At 47.1% G+C, this 26,397-nt stretch overlaps 1 protein-coding gene across 1 annotated transcript; it reads right to left on the bottom strand.

Annotated features, from left to right (window-relative positions):
- Positions 1-11,275: 11,275 nt before the first annotated feature.
- LOC123025938 (transmembrane immune signaling adaptor TYROBP) lies at positions 11,276-26,039 on the bottom strand. The gene is made up of 5 exons (XM_044435102.1): positions 25,859-26,039; positions 18,658-18,675; positions 16,038-16,172; positions 14,467-14,504; positions 11,276-12,133 (listed from the first exon to the last, which is right to left on the bottom strand). The coding sequence occupies exons 1-5, from the start codon at positions 25,917-25,919 to the stop codon at positions 12,068-12,070; spliced, it is 318 nt and encodes a 105-aa protein (XP_044291037.1). The 5' UTR covers positions 25,920-26,039; the 3' UTR covers positions 11,276-12,067.
- Positions 26,040-26,397: the final 358 nt, after the last annotated feature.

The following is a 26,397-nucleotide window of genomic DNA, read 5'->3' as shown; positions in this document are numbered from 1 at the left end:
GTGAGGCATCCTTGGGAAGCTGGTCCCCAGTTCCAGTCCCTGTGAAAAGCGAGGCCGGCAAAAGGCGGAGATTGTTTCTGGAGAGAAGTGCGAGATGCAGATGTTGTGGGTGCAGGGGATCAAAGAGACCTGAATTCAAGCCTAGCATAAAGCACATACACCAGAAACAGGGCCATGCAAGAAATATAGAGCCCCAGCCAAGTTCAACAGTGGGCCCAAACAAACGGCCTCTCTCCTTGGCTTCATTCTGCCCCTGTTACCTCTGGCACTGGGTGCAGGGCTTCCCAGCGGCGGTGCCACAACTGTAAATCTACCCAGCTCTCCCCCCCCACCACCCACCCATCATTAGACAGTCGGTGAAACTTTTTAAAAACATGTACAGTTTTACTGCTTTATATTTTAATGCTAGGTATTTGCAGGACTTTTCAGTTTCCATCTCTATATGTCAATATTTTGACTGATGCTATTTGTTACAACTGATTTGTTTTTAAGTTTTGTTTTTAGTTCTGCCCCACTGTGTATTCCTACATTTACTGTAAGCCTCTGTGTTTGTTACTTTTTGCAGAATGGCATGATATAAATACTATACTAAATTGAGCACATCCTCCAACCACCAAATATGTCTATTACTAAGGTTTTTAAGGCCTACATTAAAACACAAACACACAAAATCAAAAGAGACAGATGCATACAATTAATAGGCATACACATATTACTTTTTTCTCCAAATGCTACGTGATGAGAAGAAGCACCTCTCCCATATCGATTATTAAAGGCTCAGTTATCTATCATCTGCATCAGGTGTGGCAGATAGAACTGAACCCAGGGCTGGAAAATAGAGAGTTTAAATTCCCTTGTTGGATCACAGGTCTAGTGACTGCACCTTAGCAGCTCCCCATCTCTTGGCCTCAGTTTTCCATCTATAAAATGGGCATTCTACTTTTTTGGATGAAGATGTAAAAAAGATGAAGATATAAAAAGCTGTATTAAAACTGCACACAAAACATTAGCAAGATTTGCAGTCAAAATAAAAATAGCTCAGCCAGTTAATAATAGCCATGGGTCAGTCTTCAATCTGTACACCTCCTTTTTTCAGGCCTAATGGAATATCCTTCTGTTTTTCTACAGGTGAAAGGAATAATTACATGAACATGCTTGAAACTTGCAAATGAGATTCCTTCTTGTCTGAAACTCACCACCAATATCTACACTAACATGACCAGAATCAGCACTTTTTATGTCAGAGAAGGATCTGTGATGGTTGGGCTTGGGGAGGGGGCACTGAGTCCACTGAAGCTTGGCATATTGGTGGGGTTTCTGCATGGGAAAGAGTAGCAGGAGAATGGTTGTGATATCGAGGAGGTGAAACTGGCTCCAGATTCTTCAGTCCTTTTGTTTCCTTGATCCATATTTGGCGAAATTGGCAATTGGTCAGCTTTTGCCTGGCCTAGGACTCCCTTTACAATGGCTGTGGAATTTTAGGCCAACATCTGGAGACCCGAGTTTGTACAAAAGCCCATTGTACAGGGTCCCACAATTCTACGTAACAAGACTTAAATCTGCTTCTCCTGAAAGAGGCAACAAGGTTTGCAACACTCAAGAGAGGAACTGGGTTGTTTTGTTCACCCGCTTTTGTGCCACAGGAAATCTGTCTGTTTCCAGTGCTGCTGGTCTGTGCCCATTTGGTTGCTAACAACTGACCCACAGATGCTCCTCTGTATTGGTGATTGCTCTGAGAGATTCTTCTTGGGCAAGGCTGTAACCCAAGGGCCATGGATGTGCTTTGCATTCTGGAAGCCACGGGCCAGTCCCAGCAAGCAGGCGATGGTAGAGGCTCTGTCCTGGAACCCTGAGGAACCTCTGATGTCAAAAGTAGGCAACACCAGGCTTGGTAAACCAATTATCTGAAGGGCATCTATTTGATGCTGTGCTCTGCAGAGCACCTAAAACAGGATTAAAGCACAACAAACGTTAAAGCATACTAATTTCTTCACCGATTTGTGGGCTGTATTCAGCATTCATCTATCTTACATCCTCATTCATTTCAGTAGGTCTACACTGTTGGACTATCCTTGAATCCAACCTGCTATCAGCACTTTTGATAGAAAATGGAATGGTATGAGCTATATGGGTTCAGGGTCAGCATCACTTGAAACATTAGCATGGATGTGCCATAGGGGCTTTTGTGGGGAAGCCGATTTGGCAATTCTCTTGGTAGACCCTAGTAATAAATAGTTTGCTAAGAAAGTTTGCTGTGAGCTGTCCAGAGACAAAAGTGATTGGATAGGCTAGAAATATCCCAAATCAATCAATAAATAAGTGAGTGTTCCTATAATAAAATATGTGTTAACAGGAAATAGTACAGGCAGAATTTGCTGAGGCAGCTTAATCTTTGAAGATCCATCCTCAGCCTTTTAATGCAATTATTGGTTGTCTGTAAAACAGAAATTAACCTTTGTGATTTGCTTTCTTTAGAATGTACAAAAGTAACCAGCTGAGTTGTAAAGTCAGCCTTTGTGTTTTCTTCAACAACATTTTTCTATAAATCTTTGGAATGAGACAGGGTGGTTGTGTGTTTGTGTAACCTTTTCTCTGTACTGTTGCTCTGGAAGCATAAGATCGTGAGAAGAATCCTGTCAGATTGTCCCATCTAGTCAAACATGTTATTTTCTAATTTCACCAGCCAAACAACGATTGGTGTGTGAATCTTGTAGGGTTGCCTTTTCCCTTGACTGACACAGCAATTCCCACTGAATGCTCAAGAGGGCACCGTCATGAATGCTAGTGGTGATTACTTGCATCCAGCTTGTTTTTCTTCAAATGTTAAGCTTATACACCATGAAACTGCAATTTCTTCTCCTGCAAAAAATCAATCTTGTATGAAGCTTAGCAGTTAAGACCTCTATGCAGTTCAAACCAGTGCACTCAGTTGTGTGGTGTGCATTCAGTTTGTACAGTCCAAAGGCAAAACTTTAGATTGCATATAAGAAAGGGGGAGAAATTTGTAGCAGAAATTTGTTCACTTAGCATTTTAATGCAAACGTACCTAATTTTGCACTTGTGAACCTAAACTAGAAACCAAACTTCTGTTGAGCTTTGAAATTCACACTTCCCCAAAACATATGATAGAATTTGATAACAAAACATTTGCGCTGAAGGAAAAAAAGGTTGTTTTTTACACAGGGCGTATTGCATATTGATGTAAATATTGCAGGTTTTTACATATTGCATGTAGAAATGTATGAATATAGAGAAATGTTCCCAACTTGTGATTGTTGTTTAGTGCAAAACCTTTTTAAAAAATCTCAAACTGATATGGAAGCAGAATGAGCCAAATATAACACTGGGAAGAATGAGAACTGAAAGAAACTGAAATTCACAGATCTGTCCATTCATCCAGAAACACACTTTTCTTTCTTCTGATTAAGGGCTTTCAGAGGTCTAAACAATTCAGCATCAGAAGTCCAAAGTAGTGCTTGAAAGTACTGATTCTTGGCAACACAACCCAGAACTTCACAAAGGCATCTCCTCAAAGGAAATCTGTGGTAGCAAATGGCTTTGGACTTGCAATGTTCATGGGAGGCCAGACACCATACCTGTGCCAGGTGTGCAGGTAGAGTGGCATTGGTGAAGAGCCCAAAAGGAGAGAATTCATCCTCCAAATAAGAGGCCAAAGAAGGCATGGGTTTGGATACAATTGGCATGTGCAATTTCCTCCTGTATCCATAAGAATCTAGAAATAAATACTATGATTCAAATAGAAACACAACGTTTCTCACCACAGTGGCAAGACTGGATCTAGGTGATCTGTACTCCTGCCAGTTGCTGCTTCCTGGATGGGCAGATTCAAGGGCTGTGCTGTGCAATTCTTCTTAGGGTTCTTTATCTTTAATGGACTTTGACGGGGCAGCCTTTCCAATAAGTGAGAGCAACTTCAAATAGAGGACAGTTCTCTTGCAGCCACTGAAAAAGATTGACCTCTATAAAGTAGGACATCCCAATTTTAATGACAGATGCCTTTCAAAACAGTAGCAGTTAAGCCATGCATTAAGAAGTACGTTGTTGTTGTTGTTGTTGTTGTTAATAAATCAAGGTACAGCTTAGGATGGGGAGTATGGAGAATGCGGTGGACCCTCATGGTTCGAGTGGTGGAATCAGGAAGAAAAAGTTGGCAGGCCCGTTCTAAAGAGGACTGGCTTTTCAGCCCTCCTTGCCTGGCCCAGGCCAGCATGCCACTGCATTTGTCATTCCAGTGGAAGAATGGCCAGTTGGCAATCCTGGGGAGGAGGCTGCTGAAGCAGTGCACAACGGAGGTGCTTGCCTCTGCTGTGCCTGACAGCAGTAGAGTGGTAGCATCCCAAGCACATGATCAGGCATCATAGCAAGGTTCAGGTGATGCATTTGTCGGAGCATTGCCAGGAGAGGACAGGTGGTGTGTGTGAGAGAGCCGATGTGATGGTTCAGGTGATGCATGTGCTATGCAAGCCGTGTGGGCTGAAAAGTAAGTGCCTGCTCTAGGCCAGGCAAGTGCCAGGGCATATGAGGCCAAGGCTGCCTTCCAACAGCCACTTGCCCCTGCTACCCCCGCAATGCTCTGCTAGGAGGTTTCACAAGCATCGCTCAGCCTTGCCCTGTGAACTGAAGCTCCTGCTGAGGTTTGCAACTGCCTGCTGCCTTCAATTCATTTTGCATTCTGAGATACAGTATAATGACGCAGACAGGCTGAGAGTTGCTGGCCTGCTGTGCTAGCAAAATGTTGGGGAAACAGGATGCGATGCCTGTCCCCAGTGCTTGGTAAGGGTGAGGGGGAGTACCAGAGCACTAGAGCATAGATGGGTGTAGGGCACTTTGTCCAGAGCACCCCAAAAGCTGGTCCTGGTTGACCCCACCCTTCGGCTTATCTCAGGTCATGTTGACCTTGGCATTTCAGCTGAGCATTCTGACACTGATTCTCCTTCCAGTTCTGATTCAGATTCTGGGAGAAGAACTTTGGAATGCTGCATTTTTGGGGAAGGGTGCCTGATGGCCGCTACTGTGATGAGGTGGATCAAAATAGAAAGATAGATAAATAAATAAGGAATAAGAAAGGAAGGTTTGGAGGAGTCCAAAGTCTCCAGCCAAGTATTTGCAGTTGAATTGCTACTGCTCTGACTTTCTGTTCCTCATGGCCCTTTGCTGTGGGTGGAGATCACTGTCTCATCCTTGCATAAGTGTATGTGTCATTTACTGCCTGCACCAAGAAGGGACTCCACCACATTTCTGCGTGGCTTTCTGAAAAGTGCTCCTTGATTGGTTGATTTGTGCATAAACATGGGCTGGACTGGGTTGACTCTGAGACTGAGAAATCCTTTCTCTTGCACAAACGTAAATTAATTCCTTGGAGGGCCAGATTCAAGAGCAGGCATGGTTGGACTGCTGAGAATCCATCCCTCAGTGGCAGCCCACTGACAAGAATAGCTCCTCCCCTTCCCCAGTGTCAGCTGTAGGTTCACTTGCCTCTTACCCTGGCCTGGACAGCAGTTGTGGTGATGGGAAAGAGGAGGGCCTGGTGACAGTGGTGATGAAAAGGTGGAGTCACTGAGAAAAGGGGGCATGAAGGGCAAGTTGACCAGGGCCCTCCAAAACCTGAACCTACATGGGTTTCCTGTCCCTTGCAGACATCACCTATCAGCTGCCTGGCTGCACTAGAGGAGGAGGCGAGTCTCAAAGCTCCCTCTTCTGGTTCAGCTGGGATTAATTTCCATCTATATTGACCAGCTTATTTCCCAGAACTGAGTCCTCCAGTGCCATTCCATTCAATTAAGAAAGAGTTAAGTAATTTGTTTTTGTTATTGCTTGTTCTCTTGTTCCCTCGCTATCCCTTATCCCTGTTGTAACATATTTTTTAGATTATGAGTTTTTAAAATGTTTGTTCAGTGCCTAGTAAACCTTAGGTGTCATAATCATCTACAATAATAATAACAACAGAGGATTTTGTTCTGTGTGGGCTTTGTTGTGATAGTGTTGAGAAGGATATTAAGTTTCCATAGGCAGTGGAATGAACTTTTGTGGAACCCCAAGGCCAGGAAAGTTTCCAGGAGCCATGCCTAGGCATTCTGGTCTTCAGCTTGTCAGGAAGAACACAAGAGGTGACTGCTTTTATTGCTTTCTCTAAGTATAAGATAAGAGCTGCTTAGATAAGAGCTGCTTTTGCTGTGAGAACCAAAACTGTTTGCTTTACTGAAGCAGCTTCATCCCAGCCTCACATATCTCCCAGGAAGGGGGTTTTAGAGTCCATATGTGTGAGGTTCTGAGGCAGCACCAGGACTCCCTCTTCTGGCCAGAGACCAGAATGGCAGCCCTGGTGGTTGCAGGAACAGTCCACAGTCAATTGCAGCCACCTGGAATGTTACGAGCACCACCTGGGAGCCCTGAGGGAAAAACTATACAAAAACTGGCTCTTTCCTTTAGATGTAGCCTCACTAACAAAGGTCTTGGGTGTTGTTGGAGTGCCTACCTTGCACTTCTGTTACCCACCTTCATCTCTGGACTGCCTATTACCCATTCCATGATTTGGAATGGGTCTGTATATTGTACCAGTTGTCTGGGTCCTGGTGCCCTGATCTGATACCCAGCTGCCCATGCCCTGGATGCTAACAATATGCATATTAACAGGTAAATCTGAGAAGAGGAACTTCATAAAATCCATGGCAAGAAGCAATGTCTGAAGTTTTTGGCTTGGAGAGATGAATTCATGTGTTGCTCACTCAGGAAACTTTGGAGGCCCATGGAGTGCACTCCCTGGTTTATTCAGAGAACCAACCAAAGAAAAGGGCATGCGTGTGAGCTTTGTTTTGCTTGCTTTGATTACATTCTGCACACATATTTCACTACTGTATTCAGTATATTGTAAGGCATTATCCTTGATACAGGAGGCTTTGTTTCTTCCACAGATACAAAAATGTAAAGTGAGGCACCTTGACTGAACCAGGCTTCTAGGGTTAAAACATCTGTCTGTCTGTCTGTCAGCACCTAGTGTAAGCACCCTGAAGCCTAAACACCTGGAACTTAGTATGCACACATGTGTGTGCTTATTTCGTTTTTAAAATGCATTCATTTAGTTAGGAGGTGATCCTATGGATTAGCTTCCCCAACCTTGTGCCTTCCACATACATTTGGACTGCAGCACCCAGAATTCCCAGTCAATGGCCCTGCTGGATGGGAATTCTGGAAGTTGCAGCCCAAATGCCTCCGAAGACCACCAGGTTGGGGAAGGCTGCTTTAGGTAGCATCTTGGGGACCATAGGAACCCTTGGATTCCCAGATCCGGGGTCAGAGACAGAACTCCTAGCTCAGAGGTGGGGAACTGCAGTCTCTTTCCCCCTCCCAGCCTTGCAGTGGCATGGAAAGAGCCATGGCAGTTACTTCTTTTGGGTCAGACAATTGGCCTTGGAGTGGAGGTAAAGGGGGTGGTTCAGGGGCAGTTTGGAGAGCAGACTGGGGCTGCCAGGGTGCACCATAACCTGGCAGCACCTCAGTTTCCACTGCTTTCTCACCAAGGCACTGCAGATTGGCCGTCTGGTGGAATTGCGGAGTTCAGAGGCTTATGAGTATCTCATGGTAAAATGTGTCCTTGTTTTGAAACCTGCATTTTCACTGACTGTCACTAGATGGCAGGCTTCCCTAATCAGTACTTAGCTTTACAGCTGACATGTTTGAAGCTGGGGTGGGGAATGAATGGTGGGGCAGCCCCTTCAGGAGAATGTAATGGGTGGGCACTCTCTTCAGGGGTCATGGGGTGTACCTTGATGGCAGCTATGCCTAGGGGTGCCAGCAGGCCTGCATTCACTCTGGTGGGGTGAGCAAAGTGGAACTGATTGTGACAGCTGTATAACTTTGCTGGACAATGACAACTTTGACCTGTGCAAATCTGGATCCATTCACTATAATCATAGCACAATTATACCTGCTTTCCATGGCCCCAAGTAGTAAGAAGACTCCCATCATTCCAAAGCAATGAGCTGAACATTTGTGGAGTCAGGCCAAGTTTGCCAGCCTAGCACCCAATCTCCAGAGAGTCTGACGTAGTGCTCAGGACCCTTCAGCCTTCGGCCATCCCTCTCCTTCTCTGTGTTTCTCTGCTTCTGCTTCAGCCTGTGTTTTCCTTTCACACACACCTTAAGACCAGTGGTTTGTGCTTGTGTGTATGAGGGGGAGGCAACACATGGTCCTCCAGATGTTCTAGCCCACAAGTCCCATCCTTCCTCACCACTGGCTATGCTGATTAGGGCTGATGGGAAATATAAGCCCAACCTTTTGGAAGGCCAAAATTTGCCCACCCTGCTCTAGTCTTTTGCTGCATTCCAGAGAAATCTCCAACTATTTCCTAGCCATTGGCTCCCAATAAGAAACATACTCCCGATTGTCTTGGGCTATTAATATGCTATTTTCCTAGAATAAGGGGTGGCTGGCACAGCTTGGCCACTGACTGTTAAGGAATATTAGCCAGTCATTCTAAGGAAGGGTGTGTGAATCAGTGGAACATGAGCTCCTAGAAGTTCTGCAAATCCACCTTGAAGTGCCTCCAGACTTGTTTCCCTATCAGCCAGTGAGTTTTTACAAGAAAATCAGTACATAATTCTTGTGCACCTTTTCCCAAAGGGGCAGCTTAAGTGTGTGCATTTCTAAAAGTATGCACTCCCCCCCCCCATCAGTTAAAGTGTGTTTGACTGCATTTTCCCAAAGTATGTTTTAATGCGCATTTTTCAAAAGTACACTTTATATTACAAATGAGAACTCCTTTTTCTGGTCTTGCAAATCACTTAACAACATCAGAGACATAGGGACTTCAAGTGCAGTCCATCTATGGTCCCCCTTAGTGTGAACTGGGTAAATTCTGGTCAAAAGGAAATGGAAACGATTTGCCCGTATACCCCAAATTTTGATCCTGCCACACTTCTGTCTCGGTCCGAGCTGCATAGCGAAGTCAAAGGAATGGTACAGTAGCAGCAACAACAGCAGTCCCAGTAGGGCCTTCCGGGGAGAAAGCCGATGGGGCCCAGGTGCAATTGGGTGGCTTCTTGACATCATGGGATTCTTTAGCATCCTGCCTCTGATGTGCAAGGGCCTTGGAGCTGAAATGTCAAAGGCCGAGTCCAGAAGGAACTGCACTAGCTCCTCCCTGTGTTCCTAGCAGGGCCTCTGTGGGGGGAAAGCAGGCATGCAAGGAGCAGGCAGAGGAGCAGGCTGGGGCTGAGAGCAGGTGCCGATTCCAACCAGTGCCCCAGCCTCCGCTCCCCTCCTGGGACTGTTTGGATGGCTGAATGTGGCTGGCCAGAGAGAATGCAGGTGCGAGGTGCAGTGACCAAGCCTCTTTGGCCCTGGCCAGCAATGCCATTGGATGCCCATAAGCCTCATCAGCATGGATCCCATCAGCCTGCAGGGCCAGCAGTGCTGGCTCCAGGTTTTGGAGGCCCCTGGGCAAGACACTCTCAGCACGGAGAACCAGTGTGGTGTGGTGCTGAGAGCAACGGCCTGGGGCTCTGGGAGAGTCGGGTCCCCACTGGGAGCCTTTGCAGCAGCCACTCGCCCTCAGCCCACCCCACCTCACAGGCATGTTGCTGTGAGGATAAAATGGGGTCATGGAAACAGCCCTGCGTTTCTTACAAGAGGAAAAAGGGTGGGATATAAATACAATGTGATGATGGTGATGAGGATGTCAAAATCTCCCCAACCTGTTGTGAATCTTCCATCTCACTGCTATTGTCACCAGCCACTTCTGCTCCTCACTGCCTTTCTCAGCCTTGCTACCCTCCCATGACAGGCCAGGAGCCACTGAGGGATCGGGAGGTGGCACCCACGGCTCCCTTCTTCCAGGAGAGGTGGGTGAGCAAGGTGCTTGTGGTCGTGAAGAGGTGGAGCAATGCCCCCGCCAGTGTCTTTGTCCTGCACAGGTCATGGGCCCTTGGCAGGCGGGTTCTCAACATGCCTACCCTTATAAAAGCCCAAAAGATGCCTGGGGATTCTGGGAGTTGAAGTCCAAAATATGGGGGGCACCAGCTTGGGGAAAGCTGGGTTACAGCTTGTGTTTGATCAAGGCAAGTCTCCACGGTGGCTGGTGGGCTGGTGAGAATGAAAGAACGGAAACTTGCCAAGATGAATGGGGAAACAAGAGGCTCACATGGTTTGTGTGAGTCATGTTGTGTGCTTGCTGCTGGCCTGAGGCATTGACACAGGCTGTGAGGCTGATTGCCCCATGTCCCTGTTCTATGGAGACACAGGGAATGTGGCAACCCTGCGGGTACTGCACACTGCTGGGTGCGTCACTAGTGCAGCAAGTGGGCTTTGAGAAGGCAGGCCTGGTCCACCCTGGGGCTTTCCGAGGCCCTCCCACTGTGCAGCTCTTTCCCGTTGAGCCAGAGGACACCAAAGCTTGAACACGCCCAAGTTTGCTTGCTAGGTTAGCCCCCAGCCTTAAAGCCTAAGATGCTCAGGTTGGGACCAGAACCTGGCTCTCCTGGCCCCAGTCCAGCACTCTAGAGACAGTGCATCTTGCTAAAGCAGGGGAGATTGTGCCCTGTATGCTTTCCTGTTCAATCTTCTGACCAGGTGATGGGGAACTTCAAGGCCCCTGTGGTTCTTTTTTTGGGATTATCCTTAGACTGTACATGGACAGGTCAGTTCTTGAAGGAGACACCTTCAAGGAAAAGAGAGCTCTTCACATAAAGGTACTCTCTGCAAAGTAGGACACATGGCACCACCAGGCCACTCCCCTATCTCCTCAGCTCCAGCCTCTGACTGGACAGACCTCATATGCAATGCGTCCAGGCAATGTGTTCTCTGGTGCTTCACCCCTTGACCATTGGTGGGTTCTGCTGAGCTTCTCTGTTGGTGGCAGCTCAGGAGCAGCAGCTCACCAGACCACTGTGTTTATCCAGCTGCCATTTTAATTTCCCATGATGCCCCTAACTTAGCATTGCTCTGGGGCATTATGGGAAAGGTAATGGCTGCTTGATCCAGAGTAGTCAAGGAAATTCCACAGCATCCAGTTGGATGTGGTGCATTCCTAACATCAGCAATGGGAAACTGTTATCTTTGACACAGGTGTTTTCTTTCCTTCCTAACTATCCTTTGGTCTAAGGTGAGATGCCTTTCCAGGTCCTTTCTGCTGTCATTGAAATGCAGGGCCACCAGGACAAATAGCTTGGCCTGGCATGAGGCAGTGTCCTCATTCCATTTCTGTGCAGTTCCACTGACAAAGTTCTTTGGGCAAATCACAAAAAGCAGACATAAAACCTTAAAATATACCAGCTTAATAATGCATCAAACCTTAAAAAGTTAAAATAGTTCTCATTCATTTCCTTGCAGGAAAATATCCCAGAGGATTGTGTGCTAATTAGATTTGAAAATTATAACACAAAAGGAATAGAATGGACCCAGATCTGATCATTCTTCAAGGAGATCTGCTGAAATCTAAGGGTCTTTACGGACATAATCCTATACATATTTAGAACGAAAAACATGCTATAGCTCTCAGCATTCTCCAGTCAGCATGGACTTTTGTAGGTGTAAACCCACATAGAATTGCACCTTCCGTCAGCCATGACTGACATGACTCCCATTGATTTCAATGGGTTTACTCTGAGTATGGAACCAGATCCATTGGTTCTTGGGCAAAAACGAAACTTGAGAGGCACCATTGTTTTTGGCACATGTACTTTGCAGGAAGGCATGGCTTGGGTTGCAGCACACACGTGGCCACTGGCCACGGCCTGAGGAAAAGGCCCCTGGTTGGGTAGCCCTGGGATGCCCTTCTTCTCCAACTTCTCCACACTGTGTGGCAACCCAGGGAAATTTTATCCATATTACCATGGATGTGTGTGCACGTGTGAGGGACATACCCTAAAATGGGTCAGATCGTCACAGCAGAGAAAGTACATACTGAAAAGAACTGAATTCATGCTGAAAAGCCTGCCATGAAAGTTCAGTTTCCGAGCAGACTTGAACAGATATCTTCGATTTTGGAGCTTCTAAAGCTAAAGCTGTTTCGGAGCTTGTAAAGTTCAACAGAACAAGATGAGAAGGAAGACTATTTGTAAGTGGACTGAGGAGTCTTCAGATCACTATAAACATCCATTCTGTGCGCTTGAAGCTCCTAGGAGGTAAGAGAGGAGCAGAGTGTCAAGGTGTAGCTATGCTGCTCAGGCAGTTTAGAAGTTCTTTCCTTGCAAGAAATCCTATGGGGAGCCCCATTAGATGACCACAACAATCAATGTATTTCACCTCCGTATCAACCAACAGAGAAGGCTTTCTAGGCAGTTTGCGGGCATGTAGTCCCAAATCCTTGTTCTGAAAGTGGCTGGGTGCTTCTAGGTTATAATGACAGGCAACAGCCCAGGACTGGTGCCACATTTTAGTGGGCTCTTGGACCTTCGCAACTGATGCCCCCTGTCAATTGCTAAGCTCTCCCCCAGGGCTGGCTTGCCACCACTGCCTCTCATTCACCTCACCTCCATTTCCCCACAGGTGTGTTTACCTGGTGTTATCAGTTGCTTATTTAACCTACATCTTACTTTTCTTCCCAGAATGGCACTCAGAGTGGCTAACAATATGCACCCGGTAAAAAAATAAGAATCTTTCTGAAAACAGCATAAAAAGAAATGGATTACACACACAGTTAAGATGGCCACCACATAGTCACCAGAAACAGCAAGAGGTTGGGTGCCCATTCAGCCTTCAGGAGGGTCCTGTGGCAGACAGCTGCCATGTTAGGTTCTCCAAGGCATCATGCCACCTGCTGACATTGGCAATTGCATTGTGGGGAGTCTGAATGAGGTTAAGATGTCTGCTCTGCTGGCCAGCACTGGAGGGACACAACTGTGGGCAGGCATGGGGTGCCCTCAATCATCAGCTGGTGGTAGGAGAGGTAGGTGGTAGATGGACGTCCCCATGGTGTTGGGGGGAAAAGGGTTGGCCATGGGCCCTTGGCAGATGGTTGGCCATGTTGATCTGTGGCAACAGCCCTTACCTATTCTTTATTCTCAAGATTTGGTCAATATGAAGCTTCTGTGTATGTCTTAAGGCCAAGAACCACTGAGAGAACCTATTTATTTATTTAGACAACTTATATGCCGCCCCATCGCATGAGCCTCGGGGCGGCTTACAATCATTAAAATCCCGTATAAAATACAAAAAATTCATCAAATAAATAAAATACATAAAATAGTGGAAACAGCCCGGTCAATTTAAAATCAACAAGTGAACCATTAACTGTTAAAATAGTGTTTAAATAAAAAGGTCTTGGCCTGGTGCCAACCCCCCCCCCCAAAAAAAAACCCAACAACAACAACAACAGCGCCAGGCGAACCTCTCTGGGGAGCGCATTCCACAGGTTGGGCGCTGCCGCAGAGAAAGCCCTCCTCTGAGTACTCACCCTATGATTTACTGAATTAAACTATGGATTTACTGAATCTTTCTTTAAAGCTCCCAGAGGGAGAAGCTATCATATCTGAGAACTGTAGTTTTAGGGGAGAAGGGAATTCTGTCATCAGACTAGAAATCCCAGGATCTTTTGGAAGGAAGGTATAGAACTGGAAGGAAAGAAATGCAAACAGGCAATGTTGAGAGTTATTTTAAATAGGGTGCTGAATTACATTTCAGAAAAACACTCTGGGGCCACATTCCACTGGTGGATGGGGCCAAAGGCAAAGGACAGGGCCAAAATACCAGCAGATTCTAGTAGATTTTATCTTCAAGCTCTTTTGCAGATAGCTAAGCATTAGAAGAGGCTAAATTTCTCCACCGCGAATGGAGATGAAATTGCTCAAAAACTAGCAACACCTCAAACAGCAGGTGTTCAGGGAAAGGGGGTAGGGAAAGGGTGGTTATCTGGGACCCCAGGGGGCTGAGTAAGGCTCACAGGTGCACCAGGTTTGGTTCTGCACCCCACAGGGAAAGGATCCCTGTGAGTCAATGAGGAGCAATTTCTGTTAAGGGTTTTGAACCACATCTCAACCTGGACCGCAAATGTCACAGATTGGCCTGCTGGCCAGGCAGAGAGACAGGGATTTTCCTTTCTGCAAATTCTTGATTATCTCAGTGTGCCCACTCAGCAGGCCAGGGATGTGTGTGGCACCCAAGAGGGGCTGAACAGATGGGATTTTCATAAAACGCCCCATCGGCTTGGATTTCTGCTTGTTAGTGCCATGCTGGCACTGACTCATCGTCGTATGAGTTAAGACACACGTTGCCCACATCACACGAGGACTATGTAGGCTCCAGTTTCCAATACATGCAAATTGTGCGACTCACACTGTTTACAAAGGTGCCAACTGGGTGCATCTTAGAGGTGCAAGTCCACAGGGAGGAAAACAACTACGGCAACCCAAAGAACAGCAGCAACAAAGCTGGGCTTGGCCCACTTCTGATCCTTGGACTTCCCAGTCAGCACCACCCAAGGCAAGGCTCCCCAGTCACCCCCACACTCACCTCGTAGGGGGATTCATTCTGCGCCTTGTTTACGCCACCTAAGAAGAAAGAGCAGAGGGAGGTTGTTGTTTTCTCACCCCAAACAAGAATGTAGAAAACCATGTCCTTGGTTCACCCACCCCAGTATTGTCAACACTGACTGGCCGTGCCACACCAGGGTTTCAGCTACGAATTTTCCCTGCCTTACCTGGAGCTGCAGGCAACGGAAGCTGCATTGTCTTCAAGCAAAGCAGGTCTAATCTTTCTACCCCTCCCCTTTCCTTAACCACGGGTGGTTGTGGCTTTTCCAAATTAGATTCCTGAAGTTAGGAATGCAAAAAGTGGATGCAATTTCTTCTGCCATTTTCTCTCTTTTCAACCTGGCAATCGTGGCAGATGTCTAGACTCTGAATTTGGATCAGTGGAGGGTAAGAACTTAAGAAAAGTCACACTCGATCCAACAAACTAGTCCCGCATTCTGAGCATGCAGTGGGAACCAGCTGCCCATGGGATTCTGCAAGCAGAATGCAAGGGCAACGCCACCCCCATCCATCTTCCCCAGCAACTGGTGTACATAGGCACTCTGCTGCTGATGGTGGAGGTAGCACAAAGACATTAGGACCAGTGGCCGTTGGTAGCCTCCTCCTCCATGAATCTGCCCAACCTCCTTTGAAAGCTGTCCAATTTGGTGGCCACAGGGAAGTGAATTCCACCATTTAATTCTCCCTTTTATCTGTCCTGGATCTCCCACCATTTAACTTCATGGGGTGACCTTGGCTTGCTGGTATTTTGGGAGAGGGAGAAAAACATCCCCCTTCCCCATTTCTGCACACCATGCATAATTCTGTGTCCCGTCCCCTCTTCCTTGCCTTTTAAAAAGGTAAATAATTACATTTCCTGGCACCTTTCTCACAGGGGAGGTGCTGAGAGGGTGGGCGATCGGGGGACCTGCTTTTGCAGGGAATATGACATCATGTGCGTGTGTTTCTGTGCTGGGGTTCTGCTCAGCTATGCAGATGAGGCCCAAGCCAGGGGATGGATTCCTTGCCCAAAAGCACATTCTGTGCACATTCTTTTGCATGCAAGCAGGCTGCCCATCTCCTTCAGTTGCACGCATGCCAGACCAGTGACTATGCTTTTTCTAACACACTAGGGGACATTCTAGGCACTGAAATGGTTTGGGGCCAGATGTTTCCATCAGCGCCCATGCAAATTTGCTGCCCCAGAAGCTCAATGGCCATACAGATGGGGATTGTTCATGTGAGGGGGAGCTGAAACGCAACACAGTTCTCCTGGCATGTCAGCGAAACAGCTAAAAATAACTCCCGCTGGCACTAATTGAATCTTTTCTTAAACTGCCTTGTAGGGGGCAGGAATTGTTTTGTGAGGAGGAGCTGTTGCTCCCCTCTCCAGATGCAAACCCTCTAAAAATTTTCCCCAGCACTGTACTGAAGCTGCAGGAAAAAGGCCCTTCCATGGTTCCCGCGGAGAATGGATCCAGTCCATGGGAAGAGCCTTGCAGCTGGAGCCCCCTGGCTGTAGCACGGTGGTGCCACCCTGGAAGAGGATGGGAGCAGCCCCTTGCTCCTCACCACTGTGAGCAGATCGGCAAGAGATGTGGCGGGCCACGAAGTAGACAGCCAGCGCAATGAGCAACGTCAGCAGCAAATCCCCCAGCACGATGCCCGCGATGGTGCTCGGACGCAGCATGTAGCAGTCGTTGCAGCCTGGGGAGAATGAGAGCCGGAATGGTGAGGAGCACGGAGGCAGCAGCGGTCCCTGGGATCAAACTCTCTGGACGGAGCCCATCGGGAGCTGGCCGGCATTCGTGGGACTCGAGCCCTTTCCCCCTGGACGTCTGGGCAATGCTTATCCTCACTCTGGGACTGCAGGGCTTGAGGCAGATAGAATGACCATGAAAGGGAGGGGAATTTTGGAGGAACACACCTTGACGCAGACCAGGGAACGTTCAGATACTGTGGATGAACCTTCTGATGCGGCAGGAGATGGGGCAGCCTCGCCTTCCCAGCCTGTTCTCTTCCCAGGGCTGCAGCCCACCCCGGCCTACCCGGAGCCAGGGCCAACTCTGCCACCTGTCAGAGCGAGGCCACTGCCTCAGGCTGCAGACTGTGCGAGACTTGCAGCAGCGTCGGCAAATGGTCTGTCACTTAATTTATCACGATCGCATCTTTGTGGCCACGGGAGCAGAGATGCTTGTGACATTGACCTGGTTTACCCAAGAACCACTGCTCCCCGTGGCTTGTTTGAGCTGTGTGTGTGTGTGTGTTGGGGGGGGCATCCTGCTCATGGGTGCCAAGCTGCCACTTCACCCCATGGGGACTCAAATGCTGCCCAAACCTGCTGCGAGCAGGCTGCTGTGTGCCCCCTCGTTGTCCGAGGGATGCTCACCCCAACACCCCCCTCTCGCCATGTTTGGACATCAAAACAAAACTCACCCAAGTGTGGGTAACTTGGAACAAAGATCTGTCAGAAGACAGGCATGCACAGGGTTAAAAGACACCCTAACCTATCAGAGGTGCTGGCACTGTGCAAACTGGTCCGTTCCCCCTGCTCCCCCAGGACCAAAATGTCTTGACTGGCCTAGGGTGCTCAGCAGCTTGACTCCATTTGCATTTCCTTCATTTCCTCAGGCAGGAAATTGTCCTGGGCCTGTTGGCCTGAACAACGGCAGCAGGAGTGTGGTTCCCTGTTCTGCCAAAGGGAGCAGGCAGAGTTAGTTGTGGCTGCCTTGCTGCCTGCCATTCGGGAGATTTAAATGTTCTCCAGCTTTGGGGAGGCTGCCCTGCAGGGCCTGGATATCTCAAGGACCTGCCCCTTTAGGAACTGACGGATACGTATGCGTCCAAATGAGCAGACTGCAAAATGCCAGGTGCTGTGGCATGGCTGGAAGTCTGCAGATATGGCTCTGGACAGGAGCCCCTGGGAGCTCTGTGTGGGGGCATTTGCATAAGGAAGGCACTGGGCTCTGAGGCTGGCTTGGCCTGAATGATTTTTTCAGGTGCTCCTGCAGCCAGTGCCGCTGAGCTTCAGGCTGTCTTCCAAGGATGTGATTCTTCATTGTAAGATTTAGATTAGAAGAGCGATCAGAGTGGGAGTCTTGGGGCAATTGCTCTTAAGGCAGAGTTGATAACTAGGTCTGGTGATGTGGTTCAGTGAGAACTAGGATAGTCCAAGGAGGCTGACTTCTTTCTCCCCCGGAGTTGGGCTGGTGAGCCAGGAGACTTGGGTTCTAGTCCCTGTTCAACCATGAAGCTTGAACAGGGACTAGAACTGAACAGGGCTGCCCACACACTCTCAGCCCAACCTGCCTCAATGCAAAGTAAATGTAATTTTATAATAATAATAATAGTGAGCAACAACAACAATAATGTGAATGGCAAGTGAAGGCAATGTGGGAGGCCGGAAGTCTAGTCTGCTGGAACTGAGACTATCAGAGTGCAACCGTTGTGAAATCCCCATCTCCATCTTATGCTCGGTTTCCCATATTTGTAAAAATAAACCCAATACTATCTTAATATCATCAATTTCTAGTGACCGCTTTCTAAGGAAATAGAATCCCCAGTGAAGGCAGGGAGCCCTGAAATATCTTGCCACTCAGAAGTGGGATGCGCACACACAAAATCACTTTCAAGTTATCCGAACAAGAAAGGGCATATTCATCTTGGCTGAAAGTGGGAAGCAAAGTGGTCTATAAATAGTTGCTTGAAGAGGAATAGTTTGGGAGAAAAGAGAGCAAGGAACTGAAACCTTAAGCAACAGCTGCGCACTTTAAATACCAAAGTGAGGACTGCACCATCTAAGTAAATGTTTCTTTGTTTTGTGTTTCCATTCCCCCCCCCCAATTTGCAGTAGATCAGCAAAGTTTTCTGCCTCCTAATTATGCAACAGTTGCAGTAATAGAATCACCCCCTCTCCAATTATACTGTTGACAAGAAGAATGCTTGTGTTCACTGTGAGTGACCTGAGTGTGTGTGAAAGACTTCCTTCAGTTCTCACACGCAACACAAATTCCCGGTCAGGGTTCAGAGCCATTTAGTTCTGAGGGTCTGTCTTTTGTACCAGGCACTGTTTAGTAGCTCTTGGGCTTCTGCTAAAACTTTACACAGGTCCTGCATGCCTCCAGGTTTTCTCAACTCTGATTTCCAAAGTTAGCAGCAAGCATTACAAAAAGGAGGGTGGATAGGTTCTTACCGCTCTGTTGGGCAGCTCCTAAAAGAAAAAGAAATAGTGTTTGAGCTATTATTACATTGACATTATTCCCCATTCATTTCCACCAGATCTTTGTTTGCATAACAGGAGAGATGACAGGTCTCTAAGAGGAACATTCAGGTCTCTCCATGCAGCAGTTGGCAGAATTTTGCAATGGGAAAGAAATCTTGCTGGGTGGGGCAGGTTGGGAACATTAATGTTGGGTTTGACTCTGTGCACTGAAGCGAAGAAAAGTGGATGGTTTGGAGCTAAGATCTTGATCTTGAGGTCTGGTCTCTGTACTTCTGTTCCTGTTCATGCTGTATAGAAATACCTTCCTCCCCACAATCTGTCGCTCGCTTTGTGGCCGCTCCATTTCACCTGCAGCAGAACTGCAGCTGCACTTGAGGTAGGAGCCCCAAGCCTTGGGCTGAATTCCATCCATTTCTGAATCCACCCTCACTTTTCACCCTGTTCTCTTCTGCCCTCAGTTCTCAAGGTGAAAATTCTCACTAGTTTTTGCTCAATGCTCGTCCATGTACTCATAGGCTTTTGTTCCATGGGACTTTTCCATCCTTCTGAGAGACATTTAAACCAAAGTATCAGATCTGTTTTGTGCACAAAGAGGAACAGCTGCCACACCAGCCTACCTGGTGCAAAATTACTCCTGCTACTGTGTTCCCCCTGAGTCCAAGCAATGAATCCGGAAGTGAGGCGACAGCATGTGCCTGAGTATTCAGTGAAAATTAACTTTGACGCTCTCTCCCTTCCTTTCTGGCATCAGGAGGTGGGGATCACATTCACAAGTCAACAATTGCTTGTTGCAGCTCACTTAGTGAGAGCCAGGATCTTCTCCAAACCACATCTTGCAAATCTACTTCAAACCATGGTTTCAGGTGAGAAGGTAGGTGCAAACCATGGTTACCACCACCCCCAGTTAGTCTAACACAGGCCCCATAGCAAATTTATAGTTTAACAGAGTGAGGAGGAATTCAGCATTTAAAATGTCGTGGGGAGAGGAGGGGAAGGTGGGGCCCTGACGGCACTGCAAGTTCCTAGACCTCAGCTGTACTGCCAGAGATATGGAGAGGGATAAAGTGCTTTTTGAACGTGGGGAGAGCTTTGCCTTATGTGTTAGATTTCTGAAAGGCAAATAATAGTTATTTTGCATTACCCTAAAAAACAAACAAACAAACAAACAAACAAACAAAAAACCAAACTCTGTACTAATTCAGATGGTGTTAATTTTCAAGGAACTATTGCTTAGCATTCTAGCCTTATTTTCTGTGATTTTCAGTTTTATGACTCAGTTATAATTTGTATGGGGAAATAATCTTCTTTCAAGTTACCTGGATGGGAGCTGTGCAACTGATGGGGGCAGGTATTGATGGGGAGGGCCATCCAATGCCCACATGCCAGCCTTCTGCACACCAGGAGTCGGAGGATCAGTAACACCAAACCCACCACACTGCCCTGTTTGTCACAGGCTGTTGCAGCCAAAGTTGTGCATTCTCCATGCTAAGGAAGCCACTTCTGCACCAGCTCTTTGCCCCAAAGGCAATCTATATTCTGTGCTGCGAGAAGGAGAATCCTATGAAATGAATATACAATCCATCTGTCTTTCTGTCTGCTTCTGCTAGTGATGATAGAAGGCCCTGAGTTTTTAAGAGAGGTCATTCCTCTTTCTCACAAAGTAGTTTTTAGGAGAGGTCATTTTCACTTTCCTTCAGGCTGCCTATGCAGTGTGTGTGTGTGTGTGTGTGTGTGTGTGTGTGTATACATGCATGCTAGCTTCACAACCATAGGGACTAGAAACATGGTGGTGTGGGGCATTGACAATAATGCCACTTCTGCTCCTGATGATAAGTTTGGACTGAATTTCATTCCTTTGCACATAGAAAGCCACAGACCTTTCTTGCAAAATGTTCTTTACTGACCAAAGTATTTTCCAGCAGCACAAACACCCAGGATGAATCTCTGAGCGTGCACAGAGTGGTTTGTTAAACCCAGTGTAGTGTTCACTCCCAATAACTTTCCTTATGAGCATGCCTGGGCCCACCTCTTTGGAAGGGGCCTTCTGAAAATCTGCATGCTACTCCCTGTATGGCAAATCCTCCTCTGTCCATGTTGTGTCCTGGGGTCCAGACCCAGCCCTGCCTCACCTGTCTCCGAAAAACTCCCTTGTTCCAAGTCCCCTTCTGCTAACTGCATGTCTTGGCTATCCTCAGAGGCTGCCTGCCTATCTTGGGAATCTGGCCTTGAAAAAGCATCTCTGCACACTTTCTGAGCCCCCTGCCCACCACTCCCCCCCCCCCCAGCCAGCAGTCCCTGAGAGTGTGGGCCAATATCAACTGTATTCCTCGTTCCCAGCAGGCGTCCCAGTTTCTGCACTCATAAGGTACACTTGCAGAAAAACAGCACACAGTTGCACACGCCACCTCTAGCCCCGTGGTCTACAGAGCTGAATCAACAGGAAATAGAGGAGTGAACATCACCACAGTGCTGAAGTTCTTGTCAGGTGGCAAGAGATAGAAAGCAGATAACACCTGCCAAGGGGCTGCCAGAAGGGACGCTCATTTTCATTTCAGGCACAACACATTCCATCCTGTTTCTGCATCAGTTTGCAATTTTTCAGCCTTTGGGATGAACATGTGAGCAGCATTTTGTATCCATTTTCATAAGCATAAAAAGACATGCATTTCTCTACACCTTGCATGCTGACATAATGTTTGCAGGCCCTTTCTCTGAATAACTCTTTTGCTGTCTGCTCTGTGGAGGTGCCGGAGAAACCCACAGCAGATGCAAATGAATTCAAATGTCTGAGAATGCAACCTGGAGATCCATCAGTGGACCAACATTTCCTGAGTCACATGGATTCCATAGACTTGCAGGCCCTTTTAATTTTACATAATTTCACATACATTTAGGCATAGGAAAACACTTTCAATAGGCATGAAAATATGCATGTTGGGGGCTGCGTATTTTGGAAGGACTTGTGCTTTTTGGAGAGTGTCAATTTGTGCATTTTTGCATAAGGCACCTGGCAGTTCATGAAATAGAGCAGCTTTTATATCATCTGACCATCCCTGTGTATAAATCTCTTGTATATTTTTCTGCAATGCAGTCAGCTGGTTCTGTTGATTTCAGCTTGTGGAGTCTGAAACTAGTAACATATTATGTATAGTTTTATGATTTGTTTTAAGGAGATCTTGCTTCTTGTTTTTGCCCAATGCAGGTTGTAATTTATTTATTTATTTTTAAAGTACCTATATACATTTTGATTAGCTCTCAAAACAGTTTACAGAATATAATAATTTTCAGCTGGCATAGGCATTCTGTGAGCTGTAGGGCTTTTTTTGTCTAAAAATGCAAAATTGAACCTTAAACCTCTTTTACTACTTTGAGGAAAAGTTAATGATACTTGTTATCTCTTTCCAAGTTTGGTGTTTGTATGTGTGTAAGCACACAAAAAAATTACAATCTGCAGAAGCTGAAGAATGGTGAGATACATAAACAACTTTTTGCTGTTGCTTCAAATGGCAAGAATATTAACATTTTCCAGTCATTTTCATATGATTCAGTTTGCCTATAATTCCAGAAAGTAATGAAATCATCTACACATCTGCCAAATCTGTGTGATGTGGAAGATGCCAATTCACTGCAGAATCCATGGATCACATTCATAGAAATCAGACATCATCTGTATCCGTTCTGGATTTTTCTGACATCTATAGATGCCAAAACATGTTTAGGAGGAGTGTTGGTATACAAAACTACCCAATAACAGCTGCAGAGACAAACTGCTGGAGTGGTACCCTTACTGCTGTGTGTTTGCTTTGCTGCAAAATGTTTTGACTCTACACAGTTTTAGTTCTTAGCGGTGCCACAGGGACTGCATGCAGGTGTCTATTTCTCCATAAGGGAAATTGGTAGCTCATTTCCCAGGAGGGCATGAGTGAAGCTGCAGGGAAGAACGTTGCCAGCAATTGTACCAATGGAATAACAGGCTGGGCGGGCAGCCCTGGTCTCTTTCTCTATCTCAAACTGTGACAAAGGTGCTTCAGGAGAGAGCTAATGAAGGAGAAGCAGCCCTTGTTCCCCACCCTTGGTTCCCCAAACCAAGCTGTCCCGTTTCCTTGTCAGAACACAATTCAGAGCGTCACTTTTCTAATCTGCTTTATAAATTTTTGGTTTCTTCGCAGAATAGAGAACCAGCCACTGCATGTTATTCTGTTTCAGCGGTGCTAACAGGAGGCTATGAAGCCTAAAAGGAGGAAAGAAAGAGCTCTTGTAGATCTTGGATCTCAATTTGGCAAACGAACTGAAAATAGATACAAAAATGAGTGACCTCCTGTAGAAAACTCAAAGACAGAAATACTGGAAATAATATGGCTCGTTAATGGCGGACTCAGTGTTCCTTGTCTGTAAAATGGTGGAATTAATTGGCTGTTTGGCTGCCAATTTTCTTGCAGACCCCGTAGTGCATTTTTAGCATCTGATTCTAGAATTCCTGCTCTGTATTAACCTAGAGGTAGGGTTATACTTTAATTATTTTTACATTAAAAGTATATTATTTTTTTCCTACAGCAAAATGGCACTCATTTTGGCTAATGAGATGGAATAGAAATGAAATGAAATCAAACATCAATCAATAAATCCTATGTACATGTACATAAGATTTGGGTGACAAAAGTAAACCCCAGGGATATATGGAGTCGTGACGGTGCAATGATTTACTTGCGTTTACAACGCAAAACTGCACAGAGTATTTCTTTTTGATCAGGGCATCAAGGCAAGCCCATCCAAACTGGCCACTGCAGAAAACAAGTGGATGAATGCAAGCCCGCTATTCTAGGCAACCCAGCAACAAAGTAAGCCTGATAGATAGATAGAATTAAGATGGTAAGGTTGGAATCTGTGCAGCAAAGGGCCACTGGGATGGTGCCTGCTTTGCAGGATGAGCCACTGAGGGAGCTGAGTCTTTCCATCCTTGAAAGGAGGAGACTCAGAGGGGGCCAGTTAGCAACACAGGTATTATTTATTTATTTATTATTTGCATTTATATACCACCCTAGTAGCCCAGAGGACTCTCTGGGTGGTTTACAAATCTCTGGGGCCACCATGCACAGGTGGGTCATGACCTCTTTCCCCCTGCATTGGAGAGCAGGATGCATTCCAATGGAGCAAAGCTCAGGGAACCACGACTTAGGGTGGATGCCAGGAAGTACTTCCCGATGCTTAGGTCCCCTAGGGTATGGAATGGGCTTTTACAGGAGCTGGTTGAAGCCCCGTGGGTGAGGGCGTTTAAGGATAGGCTGGACATGCACATGGCAGGCATGTCATGAGTGGAGCCGGGGGTCAGACTAGATGGCCCAGGAGACCCCTTCTGACTCACTCTGTTTCTTTTTCTATGTCCCCTTGGTAATTGGAAGTTCCTTGGGGCCACGGCCTGTCCTCCTGTGCTTTCTTTTGCACCCTTGATAATTGGAAGCCCCCAAACAAGGAGGTCGGTATCGGATCTCTTAATGCAGGGATCCCATGCACACAGAATTTCTCTCTCCTTCCTTTCATCACTTTCCCAGCATTGCCCCTCTCTGATTTCTCTTGCACCGGTGGCAAGGGGGTGGCGAACACTTCCCCTTCTGACACTGGAGCACCGACTCTGTCCTCAAAGGGAGAATCTGAACAACCAAACGCCGAGACCGCAGACTTCCTCTCTCCAGTGCCCTATGCACTGAGGGTGCTAAATATAAATCTAACATTATAAATAAGAAAGAGCAGAAAATGAGCAGACTGGTTGCTGTCAAAATGCTGGATCCCTCTGGAATTAAGACCCATTTTTGTTCAATGGGGCTTGCTCTCTGCTAGCACCCTCCAGATGTTGTGAACTATACCTAAGATCTTGGACATGCCAGGTGGGTCTGATGGAAGCTGCAGTTCAGGGACATTTCTCATCACTCATAGGTGGTGACCTGAGATGGTCCATGATGGACAGAGGGCAGGGCAGAAGGAGAAGGAAGTCTGCCTCCTTCCATTTAGAAAAGAGGACGATAGGAAGGTCTCTTAAGGACATGGGAAGCCAAGTCAGACAATGGGTTCATTTAGCTCGGTATATTAATTGGGGGCACGGAAGCTCTTTGCACCCAGCATTTCTGGGATTGCAGAAGCTGCTGTAACCACCTTCCCTAGTGTTCTGTACAAAGCAGCAGAGGAGGGGCTGTGGGACCAAGGAGCCCATCGAAGCTGACGCAAGTCAAGCAGGCTGGGTTGAAGGGGAGGCATGGCTGCTCACCTACCCACAGTGACCCCGACATTATACTTGCCTGCACCAGGCAGAGGCCTGCTGGAAAAAAGCAGCAGCGTTGACTCATACTTCCCTGTCAGTACAAGCTACTCCTTCCGCGCCTCTTGCTCTGGCCCAGACAGTGGTGGCCCTTGTGTTCTTCTGCCCTGGCTCTCTGCCCATCAAGCTGGCAGGTGCAGCAATGATGGGGAAGGAGCACCAGAGGGCTGCTGACCACAGCAGGGGGAAGGTGCTCTCACTGGGGAGGCGGCCATGGAAGTTCCTGCCCGAGAGCCCACAAAAACCTGAAGCTGGCACTGGTTTCGGCACACTTGCATCAGCTGAAATATTCCGAAGTTCTTTTTTTATTTTAACAACACTAAACCCGTGTCTAATGGGGATCACACTGGAACAAAGCCTTTCCATCAGAACAGAATGCCCAAAATAGAAAAGGAGAGGAAAGAAGATTTAGCTTTGACGTAAACCAAGGGGGGAAGGGGTTTCAATGAGGGCACCCCTCCCCCATAGAGGCAGTGCAGGGAGGGGAGGGTTGCATAACTATGCCCACCTCAGATCCATTATTAGCCTGGCATTACCCAGTGCCCTTCAGATGCATTAGACTGCAATTCCCATCACTCTCAGCCGCCTCATCAGAATTAAGGAACATTTTTGGCTTGCCCATGTACGTATGCAGAAACGCATTCTGTGTGCTTTAAGACAGCTTGTTCTGACCCTGGGGAAGAGAAGCTGTGTGGGGCAAGGGTGTGGTAGGAAGGTGATCCCATGTCCTGACAAGCCATGGCCAGAGTAAGGCCAACCTTCTCCAGGAAAGAGGGCAACTCTGGGGGCAGGCAAGGGATCCGATGCCCCAGAGGAGACCAATGGAAGAGCAGGAGAAAGGAAGCCTTTGATTCAACTCACCCAGCTGTGCCCAGGACAAGCCCAAGAGAATGTGGAGAACACGGAACCCTGGTTGGTCCATGGTGAAAGCTCCAATGTTGTGGAAAGGCTACTCCTCGAAAGTCTCTCTGCCTGGGGGTGATCTGGCTGTGAATCCCCAAGCGGGGAAGCCAGGACAGCCACGGCAATTAGCTGAAGTACAGGAGTGGCGTGAGAGAAATAACTTTAGGCAGGAAACCTCAGAAAGGGGGAGGGAAATGTCAAATGGGTGGAGTCAGACAGTGGTCAGTGTCCTACTTCCCTAGTGGAAGAGAGTTCAGAGACAGAAATGAGAGAGAGCAAGATAGAGAACGCCGGGATCCTTTTCTTCTATTTTAGAAACTCCCTCCTCATTGCGTCCCATGGGGGTGGGGAATCCTGGGAGTTGTAGTATTTTTGCCCTTTCTTAATGAGCATAAGATTGAGCCCTAATATGAAATATTAGAGGTAGTCAAGGGGCGAGGTTTGGTGTGAAACGTGAGCAACAAAAGGAAGTGGTTTACAGGATTCTGCAACATTCA

Source organism: Varanus komodoensis, unplaced genomic scaffold, assembly GCF_004798865.1.
Source record: "Varanus komodoensis strain SLA01 unplaced genomic scaffold, ASM479886v1 scaffold29_1, whole genome shotgun sequence".
In the NCBI taxonomy this organism is placed as follows: domain Eukaryota; kingdom Metazoa; phylum Chordata; class Lepidosauria; order Squamata; family Varanidae; genus Varanus; species Varanus komodoensis.
The sequence above is the reverse complement of the archived record's forward strand: the minus strand, read 5'-3'. Positions and strand labels throughout refer to the sequence as shown.